This window comes from Cottoperca gobio, chromosome 12 (genome assembly GCF_900634415.1).
Source record: "Cottoperca gobio chromosome 12, fCotGob3.1, whole genome shotgun sequence".
Taxonomy (NCBI): Eukaryota; Metazoa; Chordata; class Actinopteri; order Perciformes; family Bovichtidae; genus Cottoperca; species Cottoperca gobio.
The window spans coordinates 1,522,183-1,547,524 of NC_041366.1; the positions used below are offsets into that span (position 1 = coordinate 1,522,183).

The following is a 25,342-nucleotide window of genomic DNA, read 5'->3' on the forward strand; positions in this document are numbered from 1 at the left end:
GAACACAGCTTCATACCTGAGTATTGTTATTGATAAGAATAAAAAACTGCAGTAACTTAAACTTTAGTGCTATAATTGAACAAATAACACAAATGTTCAATATGTGGTTGATGAGAGATCTGTCATTGAATGGTAAAGTACTGCTGTCTGAAGTTGACGTTATAGATCAGTCTATGTGTCCTTATCGTTAGAAATGCCAACTTTAATATACAACAAATTAGATAACATCTTATTTAATTTCATTTAGAGGAATACATGTCTTTATTTAAGGAAAGATATCCTATGCAACATAAAAAGAAACAGTGGTCTGGAGGTGCAAAGTTTTGAAACATTAAATAATACTTTCAAAGTGAAACCATTACATAATTAGTTTAAAGAAAAAGTCAATATTTAGAATACCTTCACTATATATGTATTTAATTAAATACTAAAGTGTGATGACAAAATTGATAACCTGTAAAGTTATCAAATGTTCATAAACAAGCTCTGCTGGCCTGGAAACGTATTCACATTTTTCACCAACAGATTACTACATTAGGAAAAACAAGAATAATTATTATAACAATGAATCACTAAATTATGGAAAATGGGTTGACAATGGTATTGTGTTGGTTAAACAACTTATTAATGCTGTTCAGTTATTAAAGTATAATGAATTCCTTTCTGAATTCAGTCACTGGTTATGCCAAAAGAATATGCAGTGGTTTTCAGAGGAGAGGAGTGTCACGGAGAAGTTGACATCAAATAAACACTGCACTGTAACTCTGCTGCAGGGAGATTCTTTTGGGCTTCACTTTTTGGAGAAATCTAATGGCAGAAAATGTGTCTAACAATTAGTGATATTAAAAAAATGTTTCAAAATGTTGCATCGAATGTAACCAGCAATAACACGTTAGTGAGCTTTATAATTAATATTGAACAAACTTGTACTTTCTGTGAATTGGAAGAAGAAACTATTTGTCATACACTGTGTGTATACCAGAATAGCTCTGAAGTTGGTATGACATTATTGAAGAACAAAAAGTGGGCAAACAATTTCATTTCAGGATAAAGATGATAAGAAAGAATTTTTATTTTATTTTTGTGCAGTCCATTTTATTCATGAGAATATTCCAAATCCAGATGGACTGATTCCAAACCAAATTTATTCCTATTTCTTTGTATCCCTTTGTAAATTTTGCGTGTACATAATGTTAATGTTTTTCATGTATGTATTGTATCTCTTTTCTTGAATAAAGAAATGAGGAGGGGAAATAAAATACAAAAAAGAAAGGAAATGAGAATGTATGATTCTGTGCTGGCCTCCGGTGGCCAGATTAAGTTACTACATCACAACGCTAAATTAGACGCTCACAGTCTCTTACAAAATTATATTTACATTTAGGTAATGCTTAAGGCTTCTGTTGATAGTGTATTATAGCAATGAGTATTTTCAAACAAATGCACAGTTATTTAGTAAAACAGTCTTACATCAGTAGACTTGGTTAGTGGTCTAATAGTTCCGGTTCCGCACATTTTCGTAAATCTTATAACGATGTGCATACATAAGGGAGGGGGGGGTTCATCTTCACACACTGAATATCTTTGATACTACCGCCACAGATCGTTGAGTTGAGTTCGTTGCTAAGGAACGTTAGAGACTCTGGTCCAATCACTGTTGGCGAAAGATGTCACCTGCTTTAAACTGACCAACCAGAGAGACGTCAACGTCACTACCTGTTAAAGTTTATCCAAGCTTTCACGTCAACAGACTTTGTCATGTTAAGTTTATGTTAACCTTCTAATTTTGCCTGTTAAACTAAAAACGCTGTTCTATCTATTAAATATATCTTCAATTCTCGACGAAAATATTTTGGTTTCTCATATGGTAAGACGGAGAATTTGTTAGTCAATTGCACAGACACTAGAAAGGCTGTTGTCGGCTAACAAGCTAAAGCTGATGTCAGGCTACTTCTTGCTAAACTACGTTGCCTTAAATCTCTAAGACGGACACACCCTAAACAATCATCTAAATGTATTGCAGAGTTTCTAACGTAACAGAATATATTCAGTGTGTGTGTGTTTTAGGTTGGAATTCATAGTTTTGATTATTTGTGTAACTCATCGTCAGTGGGCTCGGTTCGTGTATTTTTCCCTTAAAGCTTTTCGTTTTTTATTTCATGAAATATGTAAAAGGAAAAAATCAAAAAGTTGCCTATAAGTATACAAAATAAACTTTTTAAAATGTCCAAATATTTTTGCCTACAATGTTCCCTGCATCCCTGTGTGACATGCGAGCAATTACAAACATCTCGCTAATAGTAACTGTTTTTAAACTGACATTTTAACCGCCTTATTCAGAGAAAAAAGTATGTATATACAATATATGTTGCACTCAAATGAATCTTACATTCCCTATCATATTTGTAATTGTGTACGGAACTACACCTGGAACCCTCCTAACGCCTCAGAACTCATGTTATCAGTTTAACTCTAATTTCTATTGTACATTCTGATGTGAACAGTAACATTGGTTTGAGATACTAAGCCCCCTGTGTTTCACAGAGGAAAGCAATGAGAACTCGGTCAAGTTCACCTCCAATTCATTTGCACATCGACAACGCCACACCAGTCCATGTGCATGTGAAGAGCCAGAGGAGTCCTGCCAGCATGCCTCAGGTTAGAGATCTAGTTATGTTTGGATTGTCTGTCAAAGGGAGGTCTTATGATTTTACTGTTTTCACTTATTTGAAAATGGAAATAGTGGATTTTGATTCTTCTTTTTATCGGCACACATATCCACAGCACAGTGAAATGTAGACTCTGCATTTAACCCATCCTAGTATTAGGAGCAGTATTACTCTTTTGTATTGTAAATGTGCACCTCTTGTATCTCCTTGATCTTGTTCTTTATTGTTATTTCCTGATCAAAAGTTATCACATCTTGTGAAACTCATAACACTCACTCCTGTAATACACACCTATTCTCATACAATGTAGTATTTATGCAGCATAAAGGGCTGACATGGCATGCAGCTGCACACACTCTGTGTTTTAAAGGGGAAGACCAAGGTCGACAGAGGAAACCTCTGTCCTACAGCCAAGGTCAAAACTCGAGTGCCATGGATACCACCAGGAAAGGCCTCCATACGAGACGCTTCATACAAGTGGGAGGTAACACATCCTAAAGGAAAATGACACCTAAATCCTATCGTCTGGACATTTTTCAAAAGATGTTCTTTGTCCCAGCATTTTGCAGTCAGATATTTAGTGTTACTGAAAGTGTAATTTGCACCAAGGGGCCAACGCACCGCCTTGAGATCACACCACCGCTCCCTGAACCCAAGCCTGAACATTTGCAGTCTGTGCTGCGATTAGCTGACCTCACATCAGAAGAAGAAGAAGAAGAAGAAGAAGAAGAAGAAGAAGAAGAAGAAGAAGAAGAAGAAGAAGAAGAAGAAGAAGAAGAAGGGCTGCATGGACGTATCAGCCAGTATGAGAGGAAGATTGACTGCTTACTGACTGAAGTCAGCTCTCTGAAGAATGAGGTCAGTTTCTCCTCTGTTTCCACTTTGATGTGAGCAGGTCTGCATCCTTATCAAGTCCCATAAGGCTTAAAGGATTTAAATACTTAAGTCAATTAGACATTTTGGTTTTTGATAAGGTGCAAAAGTTCTAAAGATGTTTTTTTGTTATGACATTATGAGTTAATGTGTCTGGATTAAGAAGGTGAATTTAATCCATTTTAGTTGCTTTCCATTTTAAGCTGGCCATGCCTTCTAGCTGAAACACTTTCAGTTTTGCCCACAATAAATAAGATGTGCACTTACCTGTGAGTTTATCTTTGCCAGTAGATAGATAGATACTTTATTTATCCCGAGGGAAATTCAGGCATCCAGTAGCTTAAAACCTTTACACAATTAAACAATTAAACAATTACCCATCTACCCCCCCCCCCTCCCGCCATTACAAATGTACATTTCAAATAAGACTTAAAATAAAATTAAGTGATGAAGTGATAAATGCTAGAAATACAATAAAACTGTTATAAATACAAAGTGAAAGTACAGGCTGTTGTGATTTGAAATTTAATTGAATTGAATCTGAATCTGAATCCCCTGCCATCACTAAGAGGAGTTGTACAGTATTATGGCCAGGGGGACAAAAGAGTTATTGAGTCTGTCTGTGGAGCAGGACAGGGACAGCAGTCTGCCGCTGAACACGCTCCTCTGCCGGGTGAATGTGCTGTGCAGAGGGTGGTGGGCGTTGTTTATCCAAGGTCCTTCTCTCTGCTACTGTCACCAGGGAGTCCAGCTCTGTGTCCACTACAGAGCCAGCCCTCCTCACCAGTCTGTCCAGCTGCCCAGCATCCCTCTTCTTGCTGCTTCCTCCCCAACACACCACAGCATAGAAGAGAGCACTGGCCACCACAGACTGGTAGAACATCAACAGTAGTTTTTTGCAGATTTTGATGGACCCCAGCCTTCTCAGGAAGTACAGACGACTCTGCCCTTTCTTATGAAGAGTGTCCATATTTGCCGTCCAGTCCAGCTTGTCGTCCAGCTGCAGGCTCAGATATTTGTAGGACCTGACCATCTCCACGTCGACCCCCTCAATGGACACGCAGGTGTGGCCTGATCCTTCGGAAGTCCACCACCATCTCCTTGGTCTTGGAGGTGTTGCAGATGGTTCGACTTGGACCACCTCACAAAGTCCTCCACCAGGCTCCTGTACTCCCCCTCTTGTCCATTCCTGACACAGCCCACGATCACAGTGTTATCTGAGTATTTCTGCATGTGGCAGAGTTGTGCTGGAAGTCAGAGGTGTAGATGGTGAACAAGACAGGGGAGAGTACCATGTCCTGTGGCGCTCCAGTGCTACTGACCACAGTGTCGGACGTGCAGTCTTTCAGCCTGACGTACTGTGGTCTCTCTGTGAGGTAATCCGTGATCCATCTCACCAGATGTGAGTCCACCCTCATCTCTGTTAGCTTATGTCTCAGGAGTAGGGGCTGGATGGTGTTAAAGGCACTGGAGAAATAAAAAAACATAATTCTCACCGCGCCACTCCCCTTGTCCAGATGAGAGTAAGCCCTGTGTAACAGATAGAGGATGGAGTCATCCACGCACACCTTCGCCTGGTATGCGAACTGCAGAGGATCTTGTGCATGGTGGACCTGGGGTCTGAGGTGATGGAGCAGCAGCCGCTCCATGGTCTTCATCATGTGTGATGTCAGTGCAACCGGCCGGAAGTCATCTGGTTCCCTAGGGTGTCTCCTGTGCATTACCATGCACAGGAGACACTACTTCTATTACTTCACATTTATATTACAATAGAATGTGCAAAAAGTCACAGGGTTTAAATACTTCTCAAAACCACTAAGACAATGCTAAGAGTCACAAGAAGCCAGTCATGCAAAATGTGAACTATCTGTCAGCAATGACAAGAAGAGACTGTCCTGTCATCAAATGTCATGTTTATGCATGAAGTGGATTAAAGGAACTGTGCTAAATAAATTACAACTGTTTTGACTGGTACACACATGCAGTTTTTATTATTTAGTTTAAGTTCAATAAGATACACAATTTTTATAAAGTTATTATAAGCACACCATGATGTCATTTAAAGGATTTGCGGTACAGAAAGAACACTCAGACCTCAGTAACATATTGTTTGTGTGTGTCTGTCCACATGTTTGTACGTGTGCAGGTGGAACTGCAGAAGAAGGAGCAGCTGCTGGAGCGTCAGTCGGAGCAGCTGAGTGTCTCCCACCAGGTGATCGTGGAGCAGGAGGAGGAGCTGGCTGAGGTGAGCAAGGAGCTGGAGGAGACTGAGCGGGAGAACTCGCGATTACGCCAGTCCATGGAGAAGATGCTGGAGGAGACCGACTACAACAGGCAAATATTACACTAAACACTTTCATAGTGCTTCACATGTGAAAGTGTGTCTTCTTCTTCTTCTCACATTTATCTTATTTTCTGACATTGAAGTAAATAGGTAAATAGCTTAGATATCAGTGTAGTTATTTAGATAACAAGACATTTAAATAAAAAAAAATAAAAGGCTTTACTGTAGGACAAATATCCTGATGTCCTGAGCCATCAAAAGCATTATGATAGTGCAAAGTCGAGATAGTGAAAGCTCAGACTTTACAGTTTGAAGCCTTAAAGGACCTCATTGTGAGATAAAAACAAATCCAGTAAAGTGCCTGCTAATGCAAACCCTTGTATGTAAGGATAATTGTAATCTCCAGTGTGGTGTTTCGTGGAAGCCAGTGTGAGGAGGCTATTATCAAATCAAACTTATTTATTAAGCCCAATATCACAAATGACAAATTTTCTCAGTGTGCTTTACGGACTGTACAGGATACGACACCCTCTGTCCTTAGACCCTCACACCACACAAGGAAACACTTCCTAAAAGAAACTTCACAATTAAAGGGGGAAGATAGAAGAAACCTCAGGGAGAGACTGAGGAGGATCCCTCTCCCAGGACGGACAGACGTGCAATAGATGACGTGTGTACAGGATAAACAACATAGTACAAATAACTTCCATGTGACGGAAATGATGGTGTGATCGAATTTACAAATAGAATCCAGGCTGAAGTCAAAAAAATATTCCTGTTGCCTCCAAAAAAATGTTTTAATAAAATCAACGTGGGCGTCAGGCAGGACCAGAGCAACAGGCGCAGCCACGATTCATGATCCAGACGTAAACTTTAATAGTTAGCCATGTTTTTTGGAAATAATTTTGCTAGAATGCAGAATAGTAAAATATTCAGATTAAAGAACAGCTGCTCTGTCTGATGCCAAGAATGAAAAATGTACATCCTGTTTCTCCATTTTCCCCCTGATTTGAGACTTTCCTCGTCCATAAACTGTTTATAATTAGTCCACTGCAAACTGTTTTCACTGTTTAACTTTTTCAGATATTATCTCCGTAGATTCTCAATGCAACATCGAACTACAAGTTGTCTGTGTATTAGCTCATATATTCATGTGTTCCTATAGGAATATTGGTATGATAATATTAAGACCAAGTTTGTGTTAATCTGGCATCTTGTCCTTGCAGACCAGACGGGGACAGTATGCAACAAGACAAAGATGCTCTGCACAGGAAACTGATGGCGGCTGAGGTGGACGGGACAGCAGCTGCCAAGCAGGTCTCTGCCCTGCGAGAATGTGTTTCCCAAATGTGCGGCCCTATTGGCAGTGTGAGTATAATTAGAACTAATATTGTGCCCTGTCCGGTCCTGTCAGCTTGATTGTTCGAGGCAATCAGGCAGGCCTCAAAAAACAATGATGCATGATGTCAGAATTAGTTCCCACAACCTTCTGTGTCTTTCTGTTTGCTGGTGAAGAGGCTGTCTGGCTCTGAGTCTTCAGTCTTGGCCCGTCAGAAGGAGATGTTGCTCCAAAAACTGGAGACATTCAAGGCCACAAACCGAACTCTGCGTCACCTTCTCAGAGAGCAGCAAAGGTCCCAGGTATATTGTGTAATGCATCTTCAAAACAATCTTCTGATACACAGGGAGTAAGATGTTGCACTGGTTACACAGGGAACACACACATTTGGTTGTGTGATGCTAATTGATTCATTTTATTTGTTTCTCTGTTCTTATTTTCATTATTCTACCGCAAATAAATGTCTGTGCCTCTAGAGGAACAACAGCCTGAGGGGACTCTGTGAATACAAATCAAGGCACTTCTTTAGAATTTGTATTTTTTGTTTGATCAAATATTGGGTGTAAATGGTAGAAAAAGTCTCTGACAGTTGACTAATGTATGTATACACCATCTCACGGTAGTATCGTCATATTGCCCACTCCTGGTGCCTAAATAGTCTAGTGTGACTTTCAGCAGCAATATACAGCCAACGGTTATAAAGCAGAGTAACACACTTGTGTCTTTGTGCTGTGTTTCTGAGCAGATGGAGTCAAACCGAGTGTCAGAGCAGAAAGATGCATTACTCCAGAGACTGGCAGACACAGAGGCAGAAATAGCTGTGAGTGGGATGGAAGCCTACTAAATCTACTATATTTCATTTGAATTAGCCTAAATGTTTTCTCTGTTTAAACCCTTTTTATGTGTGTGTGTGTGTGTGTGTGTGTGTGTATATGTATATATATATTATTATTTTTAATGTCTATGTTAAACACATTGAGTTGTTTCCCCTGTGTATAAATTGTGTTCTATAAATAAAGCTCTGCTTTTCCTTTTACAGCATCTTGTGGTGAAACTTCAAGAGAAGGACAGAGATGTTAATCAACTCTCCAAACTTCTCGATACTGAAAAAGTACTGTGAGCACAGCTGTCAGTTTGTGATGCTTTTATTGTAAACACGGCTGTCTGTCAGTGGAGCTGTTTTAAACAGGGATCCAAAACAAAGCAATATCTTAATGAGGCATTTTATTAGATTGTTTACAGTGTGTACATCAAAGTAAAATCCATGTTTTCCCTAATGTAAATTCTGCTGTATTTTGGGAGTGCAGGACAATACCAAGAGCACAGCTGATTTGTCCAAGAGTCTGGAGTCAACAAGAGCTCATCTACAAGGACAGCTCCGGAGCAAAGAAGCTGAAAACAACAGGCTAACTGTGCGGATAAAGGTTTGTCATGGGATCTGTCTGTCCTAGTGCCATCATGAGTAATTATCTATTGTTGTATTATAATTATTTAGTTTGTAAATTAGGTTTGTGTTCTTTTGTCACCAAGGCCAATGCAGTCAGACTCATTGTTCCAGTATTTCTGAACTGTTGTCTGATAATCTGCTATAAAAATGGAAAAGCACAAACAGTGATCCCAGCTGTAATGCCTTGATGTTATCCTTTCCATTGGTTCAGAACTTGGAGCGAGCATCCAACCAGCAGAAAGCGGAGATGGAGCATCTGACGGAGCAGCTGGTGAGGCTGAAGCAGCAGGCCAGTGCAGATCGAGAGGCTCTGAAACGAGCCACGCGAGCCCAGAAACAGCGAGCAGAACGCAGCGAGGACACTGCAGGCCAGTTGAGCGTCCAGCTGCTGGACATGGTAGGGCCGTGTCACAGGGCAGGCAGGCTATATTACTAAAGCTTTAGATTGAGTAGACAAACACACACACGACATAGGAATGTTAGGGTCATATTATTACTTGTAACATCCTCACTAGGGGCTTTAGTCAAATGTTAGATTACTGGCCTGTATCTGTTAAAGAAACAATTATTCAGTGATTCCTCTTGGCGTTGATAGTTTTTTTCAGCTCACCTGTAAAGAGAGCTTCACACACCCACTCTTCTTGTACACTGCTCTCTGTAACAGAATCAAGTCAAAATAATCCACTGTTACAAACAAAGTCAGTTTTAATGTATTTGTAACAGGAAAAGCAGGTGGTGGATGCACTGTCTGCTGCTGAGAGCTGGCAAAGTCACCATGCCCAAGAAGTGAAAGACAAGAGTCAACTGGAGATTGAACTGTCACTGTTGAACAGGTAACTACAGCCGTACGGCTTCAGCTGCACACAAGTAAAAGCAGTATGTTAATCAGACACTGTGGAACTAGAGATTCGGCACCAATTTTAGTTTGCACGTAGGAGCTTTTCAGAGCTGAATATTAAATATTAATATTAAATTAAATAATGCCACGCAGCTGGAGTGACCATTTGGAAAATAATTCATGAAAAGTGATGCCATCGGAATATGTGGTGAAGTTTGATGAGCAATGCTAAAGATCTGGATGGATGTGATGTGGAGCGGAACTTGTGATGACCTCAGTGGGAGGACCCATGGGTGCTGGTTGTGATGAAAACTGGAGGTCAATCGGGTGGAGGAGCTATAAAGACACTGAAATGACAGCTGTCAGCAGAAAAAGGAACTGTATTCAAATTTGATAACAACGAGGTGATCAGCAGTCAGTGGGGTCAATAGTGGTATTAGAGGATCCAAATAAATATCAATAGAGCTGCCGAAGACCAGTGATCAGGGCAGAGCTGTACTGTGGGAGGATATAAAGGAGCAGATGACTTTCTGTCGGTTGATTTTGTCAGTATAAAGCTGGGAAAAAACTTTACAGCATTGACCTGCTTGTCAAATTTAAAGGCAGAGACACACAGGGATGGACTATGTCAGGTACAGCAGAGGGTGACCCTCTGGACAAACCTGCATAAGTCAACAACAAAAAAGAATGTTGTTAGTGAAAGTTACAAGTTGTATAATATAGTTCTATAAGAAGGCATCTGTTTGTCTGGTTCTTGCATGAGGCACATTGGGAGTTTGGCAGCTCTTTTATCCTGTAGAAATAATGAGCATATACTTTGAACTGAAACAGTCTTCACAGTGAAAGGTTACTGCTTATTCAGAACTCCACCATTTTGATCATATAAATGGAATATTTGACAGCTGTTGTGTTATGTGATGCAGTCGAGTAGCAGAGCTGACGGAGCAGCTGCAGAGTACAGGGGATAAAGGCCGAGCGGAGAGAGAAGCCCTGCGGGATCACCTGCATGGATTGACTACAGAAAGCACTGCTGCCAAACTGGAGAACCAGTCCCTCAAGGTGAAAAGCCAACAGTACACAGAAAGACACATTTATTGAATGGTAACCTGACCAAACCCTGATCAAATTTCTACATATCTGTTGTGCTTTTGTGTCTTGGATAATGTCTTTCCTCTCCCCATTTTTCATTCCAATAGACTTACATTGACTTGTATTACATTAGGAGGGTGGACTGTACTGTTAATTTGATAACTAATGACAGATTATGTGTTCCTATCAGGCTACAGCATCAGCAGTGGAGGAGAAGCTGGCCTTGTCTCAGTCAGAGCTCCAGCAGGTCAAAGCTTCAATCCAGCAATATGAAAGCCTGCTGGACAGCTATAAGATCCAGGTATGTGAAGCAAGCTGTACTACTAGGAATGCAACAGTATGAGATTGTGATTGCACAGCAGATTAGCGTTCCAGCAACTATGTGTTAATGTTCATGAAAAGTCTGAAGTCAGTCTTTTTCTTTCTGCTAACCAGGTTAGAAAAACCCGTGGCGAAGCCGATGAGTACCGTGCTCGGCTGGCTCAGGCGAAGCGGGAGGCCCAGGCTGTGCGTGGCGGAGCTGGAGCAGGAAATAGAGGAGGTGCGCAGGGAGCTGATGGGGCGGCTGGTGGAGCTGGACCCTCTTCCTGAAGCCTTGAGATGCTCCGAACTCCAGCTGCAAGAGGCTCAGGACAGGGAGCGCAGCCAGGAGAGACGCAGCATGGAGCTCAGCACTACCCTGACTGATCTCCGCATGAAGGTCACAAAACTCCTATGCATGCAAGCATCACAAATTCATTATTTAAATCCCAAGTTAAAGTGCTAATTTGAAATGGAAGGTTATGAGGTTATGCCATTGCTAGATAGAAAAACTACTGATCTAATAATAATTTATCCATAACACCATAAGTCATAGGATTTATGGGAAATGTGGTTTTAATTTTGAATTGCAGTCGCACTGAAAACATTATGAGTGATATGAGCCACTATTAATCTCCACACATGTATTGTTGGTTGTACATTTTGGCAATAAATTAATTTCAGCTGGCATTAAAAATGTTTTTAAAGTACCTCATCAATGGGGCTTGACCACTTACACGCAATTAGTTTTAGTTGGAAACCAAATACTTGGATTTGCAGTCCAAGTCATCTGATGTGAGATCTTGTGTTAGGTGGAGACCCAGAGCAGCCAAGTAGAGCTTCTGAGACAGAAGAACAAGCTGCTGCTGGAGGAGAATAGAGAGCTTCAGCAGCGAGTGGAGAGTTTGGAAAGGTCAGTCACCACTTCTGCTTTTCTCCACTGGCTTTGGCACTTTGTTCAGACCAGGGGTTTGTCCTATATGAAACCCAGCAATGTTGTTTCCCATGAACTTTTATTGTTAAAAATATCATCAATAGTTTTAGCAGATGAGATTAAGCTTGGTCAAGAGTTGCATGTTGGGCAAATAGAGTAGGCTTATAAGCATAATTAGCTATTTAAGTGGAGACACTACAGGTGAACAGGGTAAACATTTGAACTATCACTATGAAACTAAGTTGATTACTTATATTAAATATGAAAATGTAAAAAGCTTCAGAATATAGAGAGAAAAACGTCCTTTAAAGAGATGTATTCTAAAATTCATAAATGTTGTACACACTACAGGTGAATGGGGTTGTATTAAATTAAGTTTGAATAGATATCAGCATGAAACGTTACAGAGGGGTTTGTTCATATCATTCATAGCCTGATTTATACAACTTTTAGAGAAAGATTGTTTTTAAAGCGGTTTACAGTATTTTCCTGTTATCAGGAGTTGAAGTTCTATTATTCAGTTGCAGACCAGACAAGCATCAAACATTAAAGCTACACACTGCATATACCTCATAATGTCATTCTCAAATATGTTGAACTCCCAGGCATAGCTTGGAAAAAAAACATAAAAGTATCTTAATGATATGAGTCAGTGCACTGGTTTACTGTTCGTTATAACTGTGCGTTGTTGTTGTTGTTGTTGCTTCCCTGTCTTGGGTCATCTTGCAGAAAGCTGGAGGAGGCTGGCAATCAGAACGGCGACCTGCTGGCGGTCATTGCCAAACGGGAAGACATCATCCACAACAATCAGCTCTGTCTAGAAGAAAAAACAAGGGAATGTTCCATGCTGAGCCGAAGGCTGGAAGAGGCTCTGGGTGATGCTCGCCAACAGGTCTGAAACTGAACGTTGGTCATATAGAGTGTGTGATTAAAGAATACAGTAGTAGATCATCATTAGCACTGGATCAGAGAACGTAGCCTCCTCACTCATTTCATGTAGACCTGTGCTTTGACACCTGAGCTCACACCAACTTACACGTGAGTGATACAGTGAGGCTTCTGCAGCTTGGGTGTGTCGGGCTGTGTGTAATTATAAGTGAGCTTGCATGTCTTGAAGTGCATGTTGTTAGGGACATAAAGTATAGGGATATATCAGGTATGTACTAATTTTCACCCTCTGTTGCCCACAAATTAAATCCAATGTATGTGGCATGTTTATCTCCAGATGTCCGAGACCAGAGAACTAGCTGCCACCAAAGAACGCTCCATCCAGTCCAAGATACTTGACCTAGAGACTCAACTTAGCAGGACTACCTCAGAAATCAACCAAATGCAGCGCAGCAAAGAGGAGGTAATAGTGATAGTTGATTGAAAATGTGTACGCATCAGCTGTGTCAGTAGATCTATAAGGTGTGTATTTATGATGCTCAGGTGCGGCGCCTGTACCAGAGCCGACTGCAGGATGTGAAGGATCGCCTGGAGCAGTCAGACAGCACCAACCGAAGCCTGCAGAACTATGTCCAGTTCCTGAAAGCGTCCTACGCCAATGTGTTTGGAGACTTGGCCCTAAGCAGCTCACTGCGTGCCCCCTCACCCATCTGACAGCCAGTCTGTCAGAGGTGTATTATAAGCACACATTCCAAAACCGTACGCTGGTTTGAAGCTGTTACTTTTAGATTTGCTAACAGGAGCTGGAGGCAGTGAAGATGACATGCATGGTCAGTTGCCTGGTTACTTGTTTCATACCATTTTGAACCAGTTGGGTGAAGAGCAACAGTATCTATTGGCTGCTAGTGGGGCTTTTAGAATGTAATACTTGTCTACGTAAAGATGTATTTAGAACTGAATTGGTCAAAAATACAATATGTCATTGGATTAAAAAATGAAAAATCCTAAAAAGAGATCCTTTTTAGCCGGCAGGCTGCCACCTGGAAGACGACACGAATATGCGTCATTTTCTAGTTTCTGTCACTTTAAATTTAGTCCAATAAACAAACTAACGTAACGTCACACGGACTACAGCCCCGTTAACATCAGAGTTCAGTGAACACAGAGGATCAGCTGCACCTGAAGATGATCAGACAGAGTTCTGACCGGAGATCAGTTTCAGCATGTTGGTATTGTTGCCCTGCTGACTGACTGACAGGCATTACACAGGAGGAAATGCAATACACAATATAAAGAATACATCAGAATACAAGAAATATACCAAACTACTACAACTAAAATACAAACATTAGAGATTGTATGGACCCAGTTTAGAGGTTAGGGTTAACACTGCCCACTAATTCTTTGGAGCAGGTGGCTCAGAATTACACATTGAACCTTTAAAGCCCTTAGATGTATGATTTGAAAACAGAGACAGCACTTCTTACACCTCTTTCCACTATAATCACATGGGGCATACTCATAGGGGCTTTAAATCTACGAGACAAGGCATTCGTTGAAGATCTGGAAGAGTAGATTGATCGTCACCTCCAACAACTTTCCCTTTACTCATACTTATTTAACCAGATGTTTTAATCCACTAAATGCAATGCAAATCTCACCCCTTGTACAATTTATCAATCATTTATGAAAACTACAGAGAGTGAACTGTGCATCTTACATCAAACTTTGATACTGGAACAAATGTGCATTAGCAATGCCCTTCTGGGCATTTGTAATGTAAACTCATTTGGCTGCTTAACTTCTAGTCTGACTGGATACATGGTGGCCTAACAAAACCAGATGTCTTTGTAAAGGGAGACATACGTTACACATTTTTGTCACTTTTTCATATATTTTGGATATTCATGCTGTGAACAACTGTGATCAGACCCAATGCGGGCACAAGTGGTTTTAGAAAAGGACGGCGTGGTAAAATATCTTGCTTACACTATTAACTCTTAAAAGGTTTGATGGTTCACACAAACTGCACCCAGCACCTGTTGCCTGCAGTCGTTCATCTAACCAGCTCGCTGTTGCTGTTACCAGTCCTTGCTGGACCATCCCATAGAAATGTTTTAAACTGCCTTGAAAATGTAGTCAGGCACTAATCTCGCTGAAGAACACATGGAGCCGTACAGTGTTTACTGCACTGCTTTGCTAAATGAGTTGTGACACTGAATAGAAGTTACTGTTGTTCAAAGAGATAGCAGCTTGTTTTTCTTATATTTTCTATGTTTTCATAATTTGTTGTTTGATCTTCTAGACCAAAGATCTAGACCAAATAGTGTCATGTGTATTTCAGCCTTTACTGGTCTACTGTTTTAACCTGTTAGTTTGTCACCTTGGAGCTTTTCAGATTGAATGTTTTCTGACTGGATATTGAAGTCAGATAGTATTTGACGTGCTTATTGTCTTTATCAGACCTTCACAGTGTCTTTTATTTTCAACCTCAGCTAATATGTCTATTACCAGAATTATCAGACTACATACTGTATTTGTACTGCTATATACTAAAACTATTGATTTGTTTTTTAAATGTATACAACTCTATAGCCACCCATGACATGATGTGCTTAAATGTGTGTCTGCTTTTTGATTGAATGGAGCTGAGAACATTGGTGTTACTGCTGTCTTTGGCTGGTACAAGACAAGGAGTCAAAGCTATTATTTTGGGTTTACAGTTTCACATATTACATTAGTGGAATTGTTGCTTGTTCATAGAGTGTATTTATTAACTGAATCATGTATGTCCACTGTGGGCAAGGTCAATAAAACAACTTGTTTTCCACCTGAGTCTAACTGACTGAAGCTCTTATTGTGTGCGTTTCATATAGTGTTACAATGAGGATACAAATTCACATAACACTTTTTGGTCGTGTGTTATTTCATCCAAAGAAGCTGCCTATCAGCCATCATAGCTGTTGTCATATTGTCCTGTAGCAGCTATGAGCATCCTCGTCACAACAGTGTGTTGAGTTTAGCTTAAGAAGACTTGTTGAAATTCACAAAGTAAAAGTCAACTCGACAATAAACAGTAAAGATTTAGATGTATGTTTTTAACTTAACATTAGAGGGCTAATAAAAATGGAATTGAGGCAAGCAAAATAATGTATCAACCAATATGTAACAGCTTATGAACAGATGATGTATTGTCTGATAAATCCTTGTGGTAGTCAGGTGATAGACTGCTGAAAGAATTCTCACAGAGATGGTTGTAGACAGATTTTGTTAGGGCTAAAATGCTTTTTATTCACAGTTTAACACATACTTTGTAGCTCAATGTTAATAACTGATAGTCATCAAAAGTCAGTTTAATGGTTAAGTTACAAAGCATTCTGTATCAAGAATATAGTCTGAGATTGGAGGGATGGCACCACAGAGTAAAATGAACACCCAACACTAATTATATTAAGCGTGACTATCAATGTGCATGAGCAGCAAGCAGCATGTCTTTCTGCCCTGTTGGTCTTACAACGTGTATTTCTGTACAGTTGGAAAGGAAGTGTAAGTCTGCTAAATGTGTGCTTCAACGTTTTAATATTTTGATAAAATAGTTATATAACATAAAATAAAAAAATGTCAAGCCAGCCCACCAGTTTACCACAACCACTATTATCACTGAGCATTATATGAATATAATAATCCGTAGAATAAACTGAAGTAACACATTTTGTGTTAAGCATGTTACGCTCTGAGAGTTTCGGGTACGTCCGTTATTTATCGTTTCTTTCCGTACATCTGCAGAGAATTACGTCACGGTTGGTTAAGAAAAAGAAAACACCCATCCCGGAGAGCAGTCTTACATCCTTCTTCGTCGATCCGCCTGGACAACCACCACTTCGTAAGCTGTTTCGAACCAGACTGAGGTATGAAATATGCTTATATTATTTTTGAGTTGGCCATTTTAAAACAGATTCATTGCACAATGTAAACCGTGCTTTCCTACTTACGCTGTTTTGTTCATTCAATGTGTGTTCCCTGGCTGCTACGGATTCGCTAGCTCGGTGGCTAACGTTAGCTAGCTGCAAGCAGTCCTTTTGTTGAATGATTATTACAGTATGATAAATAAAATAATGATATACGACTTGCTAGTTTGCCTCTAAAGCTGTCTGTGCGTTAGATATTATCTAGCAAAATGTTAATATTAGCCACCCTACCAAAAAACTTGCATTGACATCAACCTCCTTCCTTGAATGCAAACAAAATGGTTTATAGTAAACGTCAGCAAGTATAACAATTAGGCCATGTTTTCTGTCTTGAAAGTGTAACTTTAACACGATGAAAATGCTTTTTTAACGCATTTAAAAATGTTCACGTTAGCGAACATACCCCGGGTTTTATTCATGAACGGCTGGCGTTATCTGTTACCGTTAGCTATTTTGATAACGCCAGTTAGTACATTTTGAAAAAACAAATGTGGTTAGCCAATATTCATTTATATACGTCTTCAGTCCCAGTTTGTACATGGTGTGTTTTGAATCAATCAATGAAATACGACTAGATTAAAATGGCAAGGTTATGTAGATGGCCACATTAGCTTGTCGGCCATTGCTGAAAGGGAGTCGCCCAGAGCAGCAGAATACCTTTGGACATATGGCCCCAGCTGTCAGTCCTCGTTTCTCTGTTATATAAATGCGTGTTACGTTTAATAATAATGTCTTCTGGTTGACTGATATTCCCAAATGCATAAACAATACGTGAGACAGTTTTGACTGTATTATCAGTAGCTAGTGTTAACATTCAAGGAGTTGTTCATGGCTTCATGGAAAAGACCATCAAACCGTGACAGAACGGCTTTACATAAAGATAATGCATTAGTTTATGCACTATAAAGTTTATATTTTAAGATAGTACCATTAGTTTACATAAATACGGTTGTAGGCAGTAAAAACAGCTGGACTTGTGATAAAGTTAAGACGCTATTTCACACCTCTGCAACTGACTGTCCCGGCAGCTGGCTTTGCCAGGGTGGTGCCAAGTTGTTCACATACCAACTGCACTTCCACCTCCTAAAAGGAATTCAGATAGAAAGCTACAGTACATAGTCTACAAGATGGTGATTAAGCAGCATGGGAATGGAAGAAGTGCCATACTAATTGTTTGGAATCATATTATACTATATAAACATTGTTTAAGACACACCAAGCTTATACGATTGTAATATGTTAAATGTAAGAAATGTGTCATAAAACTTGTATCGCCTAAAGTTTGTCATTGTGCTTTCACAATTGAAAAATTAGTGACGCATATTTTGTGGGCCTGGGCCATGCCCATGGTAGATGCATTTTGAACAGTTCTGCCTATTTGATAGGCATAGAGAGTTGCTTTATGAGTGCAGATTTATTATTTTTCACCCAGTATCCTTCAGTAACCACCATGATGAGTTTTGTCGTTGCACTGCAATATGACTTAGCCTACATTTGCTATTTGGTTGTTACAACGACCTCAACTCTAGGTAGCCCCCTGCCAGCCAAATGTTAAAGGGCAGCAGCAGAAAATTGGACGGTATCATTGATCCAGACATAACTGATGAGCCTTCTCTAAGCAAGACCGTCTTCACTGTTATTAGGCCTAAAGTGTCTGATCAGAATATAAGTAGGCCTAAGTGCTGGAGCCTGACCTAATGTTGCTGTGATGCAGAAACATGGTAGCCAAATGGGACAGCTCTTTCAGTTGTACTGTCTAAAATACTTTTATTCAAATGATATGTCCCTCTACACTGCATCATTTAAATTGTATTACAATCATCACTTGTTTACATGTCGTATGAATATTGTTCTCCATGAACTGACTCAGATAGTATAATAGAGCTTCTTATAATTTTCTTCAAAAGGAACAAGTGCATTTTTCTTTGTTTTTAATTTATTTTAATAAATATTTCTCATTCCATTATTTGGCCTGATAGCTGGATTTGAGCATCAGGAAATGTACAGCAGTTAGCTGTTGTTGCATCTAATGTTTGTAAAGCAAAGTAGACCTTTTGTATTGCACGTAATAATGTTGTTAGAAAACCATTCAAGGAGGGTGGGGTCAGTCGTTTCTGCAGGGTCAGCTCTGCAGTCATTTGTAATCAACCTTTGTTTTGCTGCGGAGTAATATTGATAACTTGCAGCATTTGAACACAGCTATATAGACTTTGCTATATGCAAAGGCCTGTGCTACAGTGGATACAAACCTTTTCTCCAAACTCCCTCTGAACTCAACCTTGTACGTCTTTTTTCATTGTAACTCCAAGGTGACCATGACCCAAATGAAAAATAGTCCCTCCCCCTGTCTCTAGGACTGTCCGGTTGTGCATTGGGCCTTCAGATGAAGTACAGCAGCCTGCTGCTAATGCATAGTCATTCTACTGCTGGCATGAACTACGTACCACATCTTTATTTTGACATGTTGAGACTCTGTTTATATGGAAGAGTCGGGTTGTCTTCATCTCAAATGTACAGTTGATTGTTTTGACTGATGAAACATAATCATAATACACTTCAAACATAATGCTTCCTGTAAAAGCATCTTCTTACTCTGACTACTTACTGCTGATTGCTTCTAAATGTGCGATCAATGTTATTAGCATACACAGATACGCAACATATTCGACCTTAACTAAACCCAAACTCAAGGTAACATCCTTGTTTGTCCCACAGAATGCTGTGTGTTTGTGTGTGCCTGTGTGTCTTTTTAAGTTTGTATAGGAAAGAAAATTTGAGAAGTGTTGGGCAGTGGTGATGTTGTTTTGCTGAGTAAAAGGATGGGAGGGAGGAGCAGGGGTTACGGAGCAGAGAGACGCATGGGCTGGGCTACATCTTGGCTTGCTCTTTAGTACAACGTAGTCACTGCAGGTGCAATGCGTCTGTCTGTGCTGCGGAGTAGATGAGAGTTTGTTTCTTCAGTCACTATCAGACTGTTAAGGAGTGGACTACAGATTGACACATTTCTGTAGATTCTTACTTTGTCATAGATGTAACCTGAGGATCCAGACTACACATTTCTGGTATGGGTATGATTTGGCTTTGCACTATTTATTATTTTCGTACTGTCAAACTATCAACGCAGATCATTCAGTATGAAACTAAATGTAATGATTGAGTTTATTTGAATGTCATGAGGCTTTGGGAAGTGTCTGGTGGTCTGGATTGTGCATGCGTTTGTCTGTTTGCCTTCCTTTTATACGGAGCCAGGACTATCCTGACTATGTCCTGTGTCCTGACTATGACTATGGAAGAAATAGACATTAATTTTACTTCATGTCTTGTTTGTGTGATATTCTTTGCATGAAAATGAAATGTAATCTTACCTTAGAATAGCAAAGACTAATCGTAAACCTAATTCATGCATCTGTCAGCGTTCAAAGCTTCAGAAAGCATTGAAATAAGTTTGCTACTCTTTGCTACCTGCTAGTTATCAGCCGCAGTAGTGAAAGGCTAGTTTAACTGACTGACTGGATAGAAGCTCAGCAAATATTAAGACCTTGTGTTTGCCACGGCTACTTGTGTTGTTTTATAGAAGCTTTTACTGTAGATTCTATATGGATTGCATTTCAGATAAGGGGTTTACATTTTCTGTTGGTTTGTAAAGGCTACAATCTCGGCTACAATAATTGCTGACTAACTACGGTTGCTTCAAATTCCCCATTTTAGCTTTTGGCAGTTGTTGTGAACTTGTGCCATCATATATTGGCCTATAGTACTTACTTAAATTATTCAGATGTGTCTACTTCTATAAACTCATTCCTCAATATTTTAGTAATTAAGTATTGCTCTGGCTGGCCTTGCTGTAAAGCAAAGGGGATGACAGTCAGCTGCGGGTTGTATAAAGTTCAGTTTGAGGAAAAGTAAAAGCTGTTTTATTGCTGTTATGTCATCGTCTTCGTCCTTTCTCCTCTGTTCCTCAGTAAGGGAAATAAGCTTGCCTGGTCTCATGAGACTCTCCCATTTCCTGCAAATTCCTTTAGCTTCCATCCTCCCAGTATGACGTCAGTACGACCCATATTCAACAGATGGTTCACCATAGTAACTGGGAGTTTCTAAATCAATGACATCATCCACTTCTTTGTGGACCTCTGATGATGACCGAGGATTTAAGGAAGGCAATCTATTGATCTACTGGAAAGAGGATGTATTCTCTGAGATGGGGTCTAATGTCAGGGTGTAGCCTTGCTTCACCAAAGATTACACATTCTGTACTTTGCTAACAAACTTCTTCTATTTATTAAGTTTAATATGTTTAGACTGGAGTTCAGCTTTAACATGGATTTCACCATCCGCAATCCTAAGGCGTGTAGCAGTTTGTTGCACATGTATTTAGTTGAAAGGGGTTAGATTTGACTTTTGTATAGAAAGGATGGCACATAGACCTGAATAATCCAGGTAATTCCTGTAGTATGTGTGGGCAATAATTGTAATGGAGAAAACAGAGACAGGTGGTAATAGTCTGTAACTTTGCATTGGCTGTTTCTGTGCCTGTAAAATTGGACTTTGGAAGGATGAGGACTTTGAAAGTCACATGCAGCTCTGCTGGCATCGTTCCAAGTTCCAGCATTACATTTTAAATATGCTGTAAGATGTTTTCTTCCATAAGAGATGGAAGAAAGGGAACTAGGGTTATATGACTACAACCTGCTGGCTGATATCAGTATGTGTGGGTGTTTTTCTAGAGAGTAGAAAACCCCCGCAGAGGAGCCGTGAGTTGAAGAGGGAAAGCTGTTATCTACTGATACAAGATGGGAGGAAGTGCTATCAGCATTTGTAGGGTTGTAATTTCACAGTAACTTATGTTTATGCCACTTTGTTTGTATCGGTACTGGTTTGAAAAGACCTTATAGGCAGTGTCAGCCAGAACAATCATTTTCCAATCCATAAATTGAGACTAAAAAGCAGCACATGAACAGCAAGTCTATGGTAAGTGTGTCACCGTCTAACAGCGCTCTACCATGCAGATGACAAAACATTTTTTGGAAAGTTAATTGTAACAGATTTCAACTTTAAAGGAATTGAATAGGAAAGAAGAAGAATTTTTGTTTTTGATGTAAATAACAATTTTCTAACATCTGATAAGATAAGGAACAGTAGAAACTGTACGGGGTGGTTCTGGCAGTGATTGTGAAGCACAGTACTGTCTTAATTTCTGTTTGCTCAGTAAAACCTTTCCTGTGATGAAAGGCAATATACATTTGCTGAAGACTGCAATCCAATTCATGGTGTCCTTTTGAAAGCTGTTAAACTGGGTTGCCAGAAAATAAAGATCCCTGTGTCATCAGAGTTTGGGTGGACACCGGTAATTATTGGGATTGGTTCAGGGTAGGTTGGAGGTAGGCTAATACACGTTAAAAGGGTTGAATTGTCATTTGGCTTTGTGAAAGTCAGCCCATTCTTTTTGTGCTGCGTAATATTTGTGGCATCTTGCTGATCGTGTCATTCTGACGATTGAAATGTCAGCAGTGTATGTCAACAGTCCTCTCCCTGTGTTACTGAGAGTTTTGTCTGCTGTCACTTTTTCTCTTTTTCAAAATGTCTTCTTTCAACTAAGTAGTAAATGTAAAATGGGTCTTGAGTGAGGAGGTGAGAGAGATCACTCCTGACCCAAATCATAAAAGGATGTGGAACCATTTATCTGTCCTCTTTTACTGACAGCAATTTGCAGAATGAGGTTGAGGTCAGTTAAATCCCTGAAATGATTTAAGCTGTCTGTGAACTGGGGCAAGTTAGGAGATGGGGGGGGGGGGGGGGGGGGCGTGCTGTCTAACATTCTGGATTGTCAATTTTTTCAGGCAGTGTGTTGATGGCACTTATCGGCTTACTGTAGATTCAGTGATACTATATTGTTGTGTGTTTGTATGTGTGGGCTCACTGGGCCTTTGCTTGTCTGGAAGCTAATGGTGCCTCTGGTTAAAAAGCCCTGCACTGCTGACTGCACTAATCCTCCCATTGAGTGTAGACATGGACCAGGAGACTCTTATCCATCCATCACTTTTTATCTGACTATCTGCAACATCCACAAAAACTCACATTCATTTACATTTAGGCCTGCCAGACTCCACGCACCGCCCTCCCCTCCCCCTGCACTCAGCTTGGACATCAACTATTGTGCTTGGGGTCTGGTTGACCTTGGTTTGGTTAGACGGATCAATATCTCTCATGTTTCCTTTTGTGTCCGTCTGTTGATGGATGTCTGGCACGAAAACGCATAATAAATTCTTAACTCTGCTGTGGTCAAGTATTTGTTTACATTTCTTACTGATGCAAGTTACCACATAACCACAGGGTGAAAGTTACAATCTTGTAAACCACCAACAGTCACACCTTCATTAGTTTCACTGATGATTGCTTTTATGTTTGAATTTCTGAATTGAATTTTCTGGTTTATATCGCTGCTATTCAGACTGCTGTCCATGCTCTATTGATGGCCCAATTCCCAGAAATTAAGCTGGTGTGAATGTCTGTTCAATATCAAGTTTTGTCATGTTTCAACAAGGTTGCTAGCTAGACATTACCCACAGTTTGGGCCACACTGACCATGGGGCCAGAGGCACAGTGGACAGAGAAGCTGACTGCAGCGATCCCATTGTGGAGTGAAGCCTAGGCTACTGTTTGCATGGATGTGGAATTTCCGCCCCCACCCCTGTTTGACATTTTACTGTTTCAGCTGCTGGCCCCTTGGTTGCTCAGCTTGAGACACGGTGTGGGATTTTTGTTTTGGTAAAGAGTCTTTCTATCCTGCCTCATAGTTCCAAGCCAAGTTTCTGTTAAAGTAGAAGTTAAATTGTATATTCATTTGAGAGTGAGTTTGAGGAGCATTATTGTGTGAGATAATCTGCAGCTGGGTAGCATCTATGCATGGTTTGGTATGTGAGAACAATTGTAAACTGGAAAAAGATAGGATTGAGTAACTTTAAGGAAAGCCCACATTACTTATAAATATATATCATGAATTATGCACAAACGTATTCAAATGGGCACTAGTCTTACTGTATAGACTGGATGGCTTGTTTGAATGTTCCTTTATTTAGTCAGTGTTATTCATATCATGTAATAGTAGGTCAAATGTAACGGATAAATTTATCTTTTATACTTATACATGTTTTTGTACTACATACTGAAATACATGTTCAGAACTTACTTATGTGTGCTGTTATGGTGTTTCCAGAAAATGGACACCGCAGGGGCCAGAGTGCTGGAGACTGCCGAAGACATCCAAGAGCGGCGTCAGCAGGTGCTGGACCGCTACCGGCGTTTCAAGGAGCTGTCGATTATGCGTCGGACGAAGCTGGAGGACTCTTACCGCTTTCAGTTCTTCCGTCGCGATGCTGATGAGTTGGAGAAGTGGATCCAAGAGAAGCTGCAGATTGCCTCCGATGAGAACTACAAGGACCCCTCCAACCTGCAGGTTTGTCGCACTGGTTCATGTTTTTCAATTAAGTTTTTGAATCGTAGACTGTTAACTTGCCCTCGGTACTGTCCCAGAATTCTTAGCTCGTAGTATAGTTTGTTTATTTATTTCTTGGAGCTGCCGTCACCTTTGAGTGACTCTTCATTAGTCATAAGCTCCGACTACAGCAGACTCTTTCATTGTGTGTGTGGTGTGTTGCATGTCTTAATGTATTTCTGTTCCACAGGGTAAGCTGCAGAAACATCAGGCCTTTGAAGCTGAAGTTCAGGCGAATGCTGGGGCCATTATCAAACTGGACGAGACTGGAAACCTGATGATCAGCGAGGGCCACTTCTCCTCTGAGACCATTCGAGTAAGGCACACAAGATGTGGTCACTCTAATATGCATAATGGGATGCCACAGTGAGGAAATGTTCCCACTAGTTAATAACCTTGTGACAACACTGGTGTTACCGGTTACACCAGACATTTAACAAGAAAAGATATTCGCCTATGACTCTCAAGATCGGGAAAGTGTTTAATGTGATCGTTAATGCTGGATAGCTGTGTGTCTGGCCAACCTATCCGCTCGAGCTTTCTCTGCGGGGTCCATTTGGGAAACCAAGCCAATTTATTATTGAAGCGTCCGTTGTCCGACTATTTATTATTTGACGAACATGTGCAAATATGTACTTATTTTTAGAAAAAGCAAAACGTCGGTGAGTAATGTAATCAGTGTATGCCAGAGCAACGATAACACCGGCTACCTCGGTAAGCCTAATGCATATGCATGTTTCCTGACTATCCTGTCCACTGTTAACCTGCTCCATCTGATTTAGTCCTACACGCCTTACCGGACACAACAAAGACCCATAGTTACAAGTGTCATTATGGGAGAACATATACAAGTAGGTGTAGAGCTGCTGTGGACGAGGTGTGACTCTTGAGTGCTGTGAAGATTCTTCCAGATCTGGCTCTTGCTGAAAGCTGTCTCTTCTTGTCATTCTGTTGTTGAGAAATGGACTAACATTTTATTGCATGTACTGTGTTTCATATGGGTCATCTCTCAAAGGGATGGTGCAGATGTCCTAATATAAAAAATACCTTTTTAAAGGAATCCCTTTTTTATTTTAGATACAGAAATGTTTAATGTAGAGGGAAAACTCCAATGATCTGTGGAGATGTGTGCCAACTAGTCTTTTAACCTTTTTACTTATTTCAATATTTCCTTCGACCTTCCTCTCCTCTTACTCCTCTACGTTTTGAAAAATTCTTCAC

General features: G+C 40.3%; 2 protein-coding genes across 5 annotated transcripts in view; both read left to right on the plus strand.

The window, feature by feature from the left end:
• The first annotated feature begins 1,707 nt into the window (after positions 1–1,707).
• odf2a (outer dense fiber of sperm tails 2a) lies at positions 1,708–15,496 on the plus strand. Its single transcript, XM_029445027.1, is given in 20 exon segments — positions 1,708–1,867; positions 2,545–2,658; positions 3,040–3,153; positions 3,279–3,527; positions 5,689–5,876; positions 7,053–7,194; positions 7,342–7,467; positions 7,911–7,985; positions 8,205–8,276; positions 8,473–8,589; positions 8,824–9,009; positions 9,336–9,445; positions 10,374–10,509; positions 10,730–10,840; positions 10,975–11,055; positions 11,057–11,239; positions 11,652–11,752; positions 12,503–12,665; positions 12,999–13,124; positions 13,205–15,496. Coding segments are annotated over 20 exon segments (2,568 nt in total). The 5' UTR covers positions 1,708–1,864; the 3' UTR covers positions 13,376–15,496.
• Positions 15,497–16,440: 944 nt separating this feature from the next.
• The window catches only part of sptan1 (spectrin alpha, non-erythrocytic 1), a 37,793-nt gene continuing 28,891 nt past the window's right edge, over positions 16,441–25,342 (plus strand). For 2 of the 4 annotated variants that reach the window (XM_029445302.1, XM_029445303.1), the window contains exons 1-3: positions 21,581–21,597; positions 23,843–24,082; positions 24,312–24,437. In XM_029445302.1, the coding sequence (XP_029301162.1) occupies positions 21,595–21,597; positions 23,843–24,082; positions 24,312–24,437 (369 nt within the window). In that variant the 5' untranslated portion in view covers positions 21,581–21,594. Of the gene's footprint in view, positions 16,570–21,580; positions 21,598–23,842; positions 24,083–24,311; positions 24,438–25,342 lie in introns of those variants that run through there. The other 2 variants (XM_029445299.1, XM_029445300.1) reach the window with 2 other exon arrangements.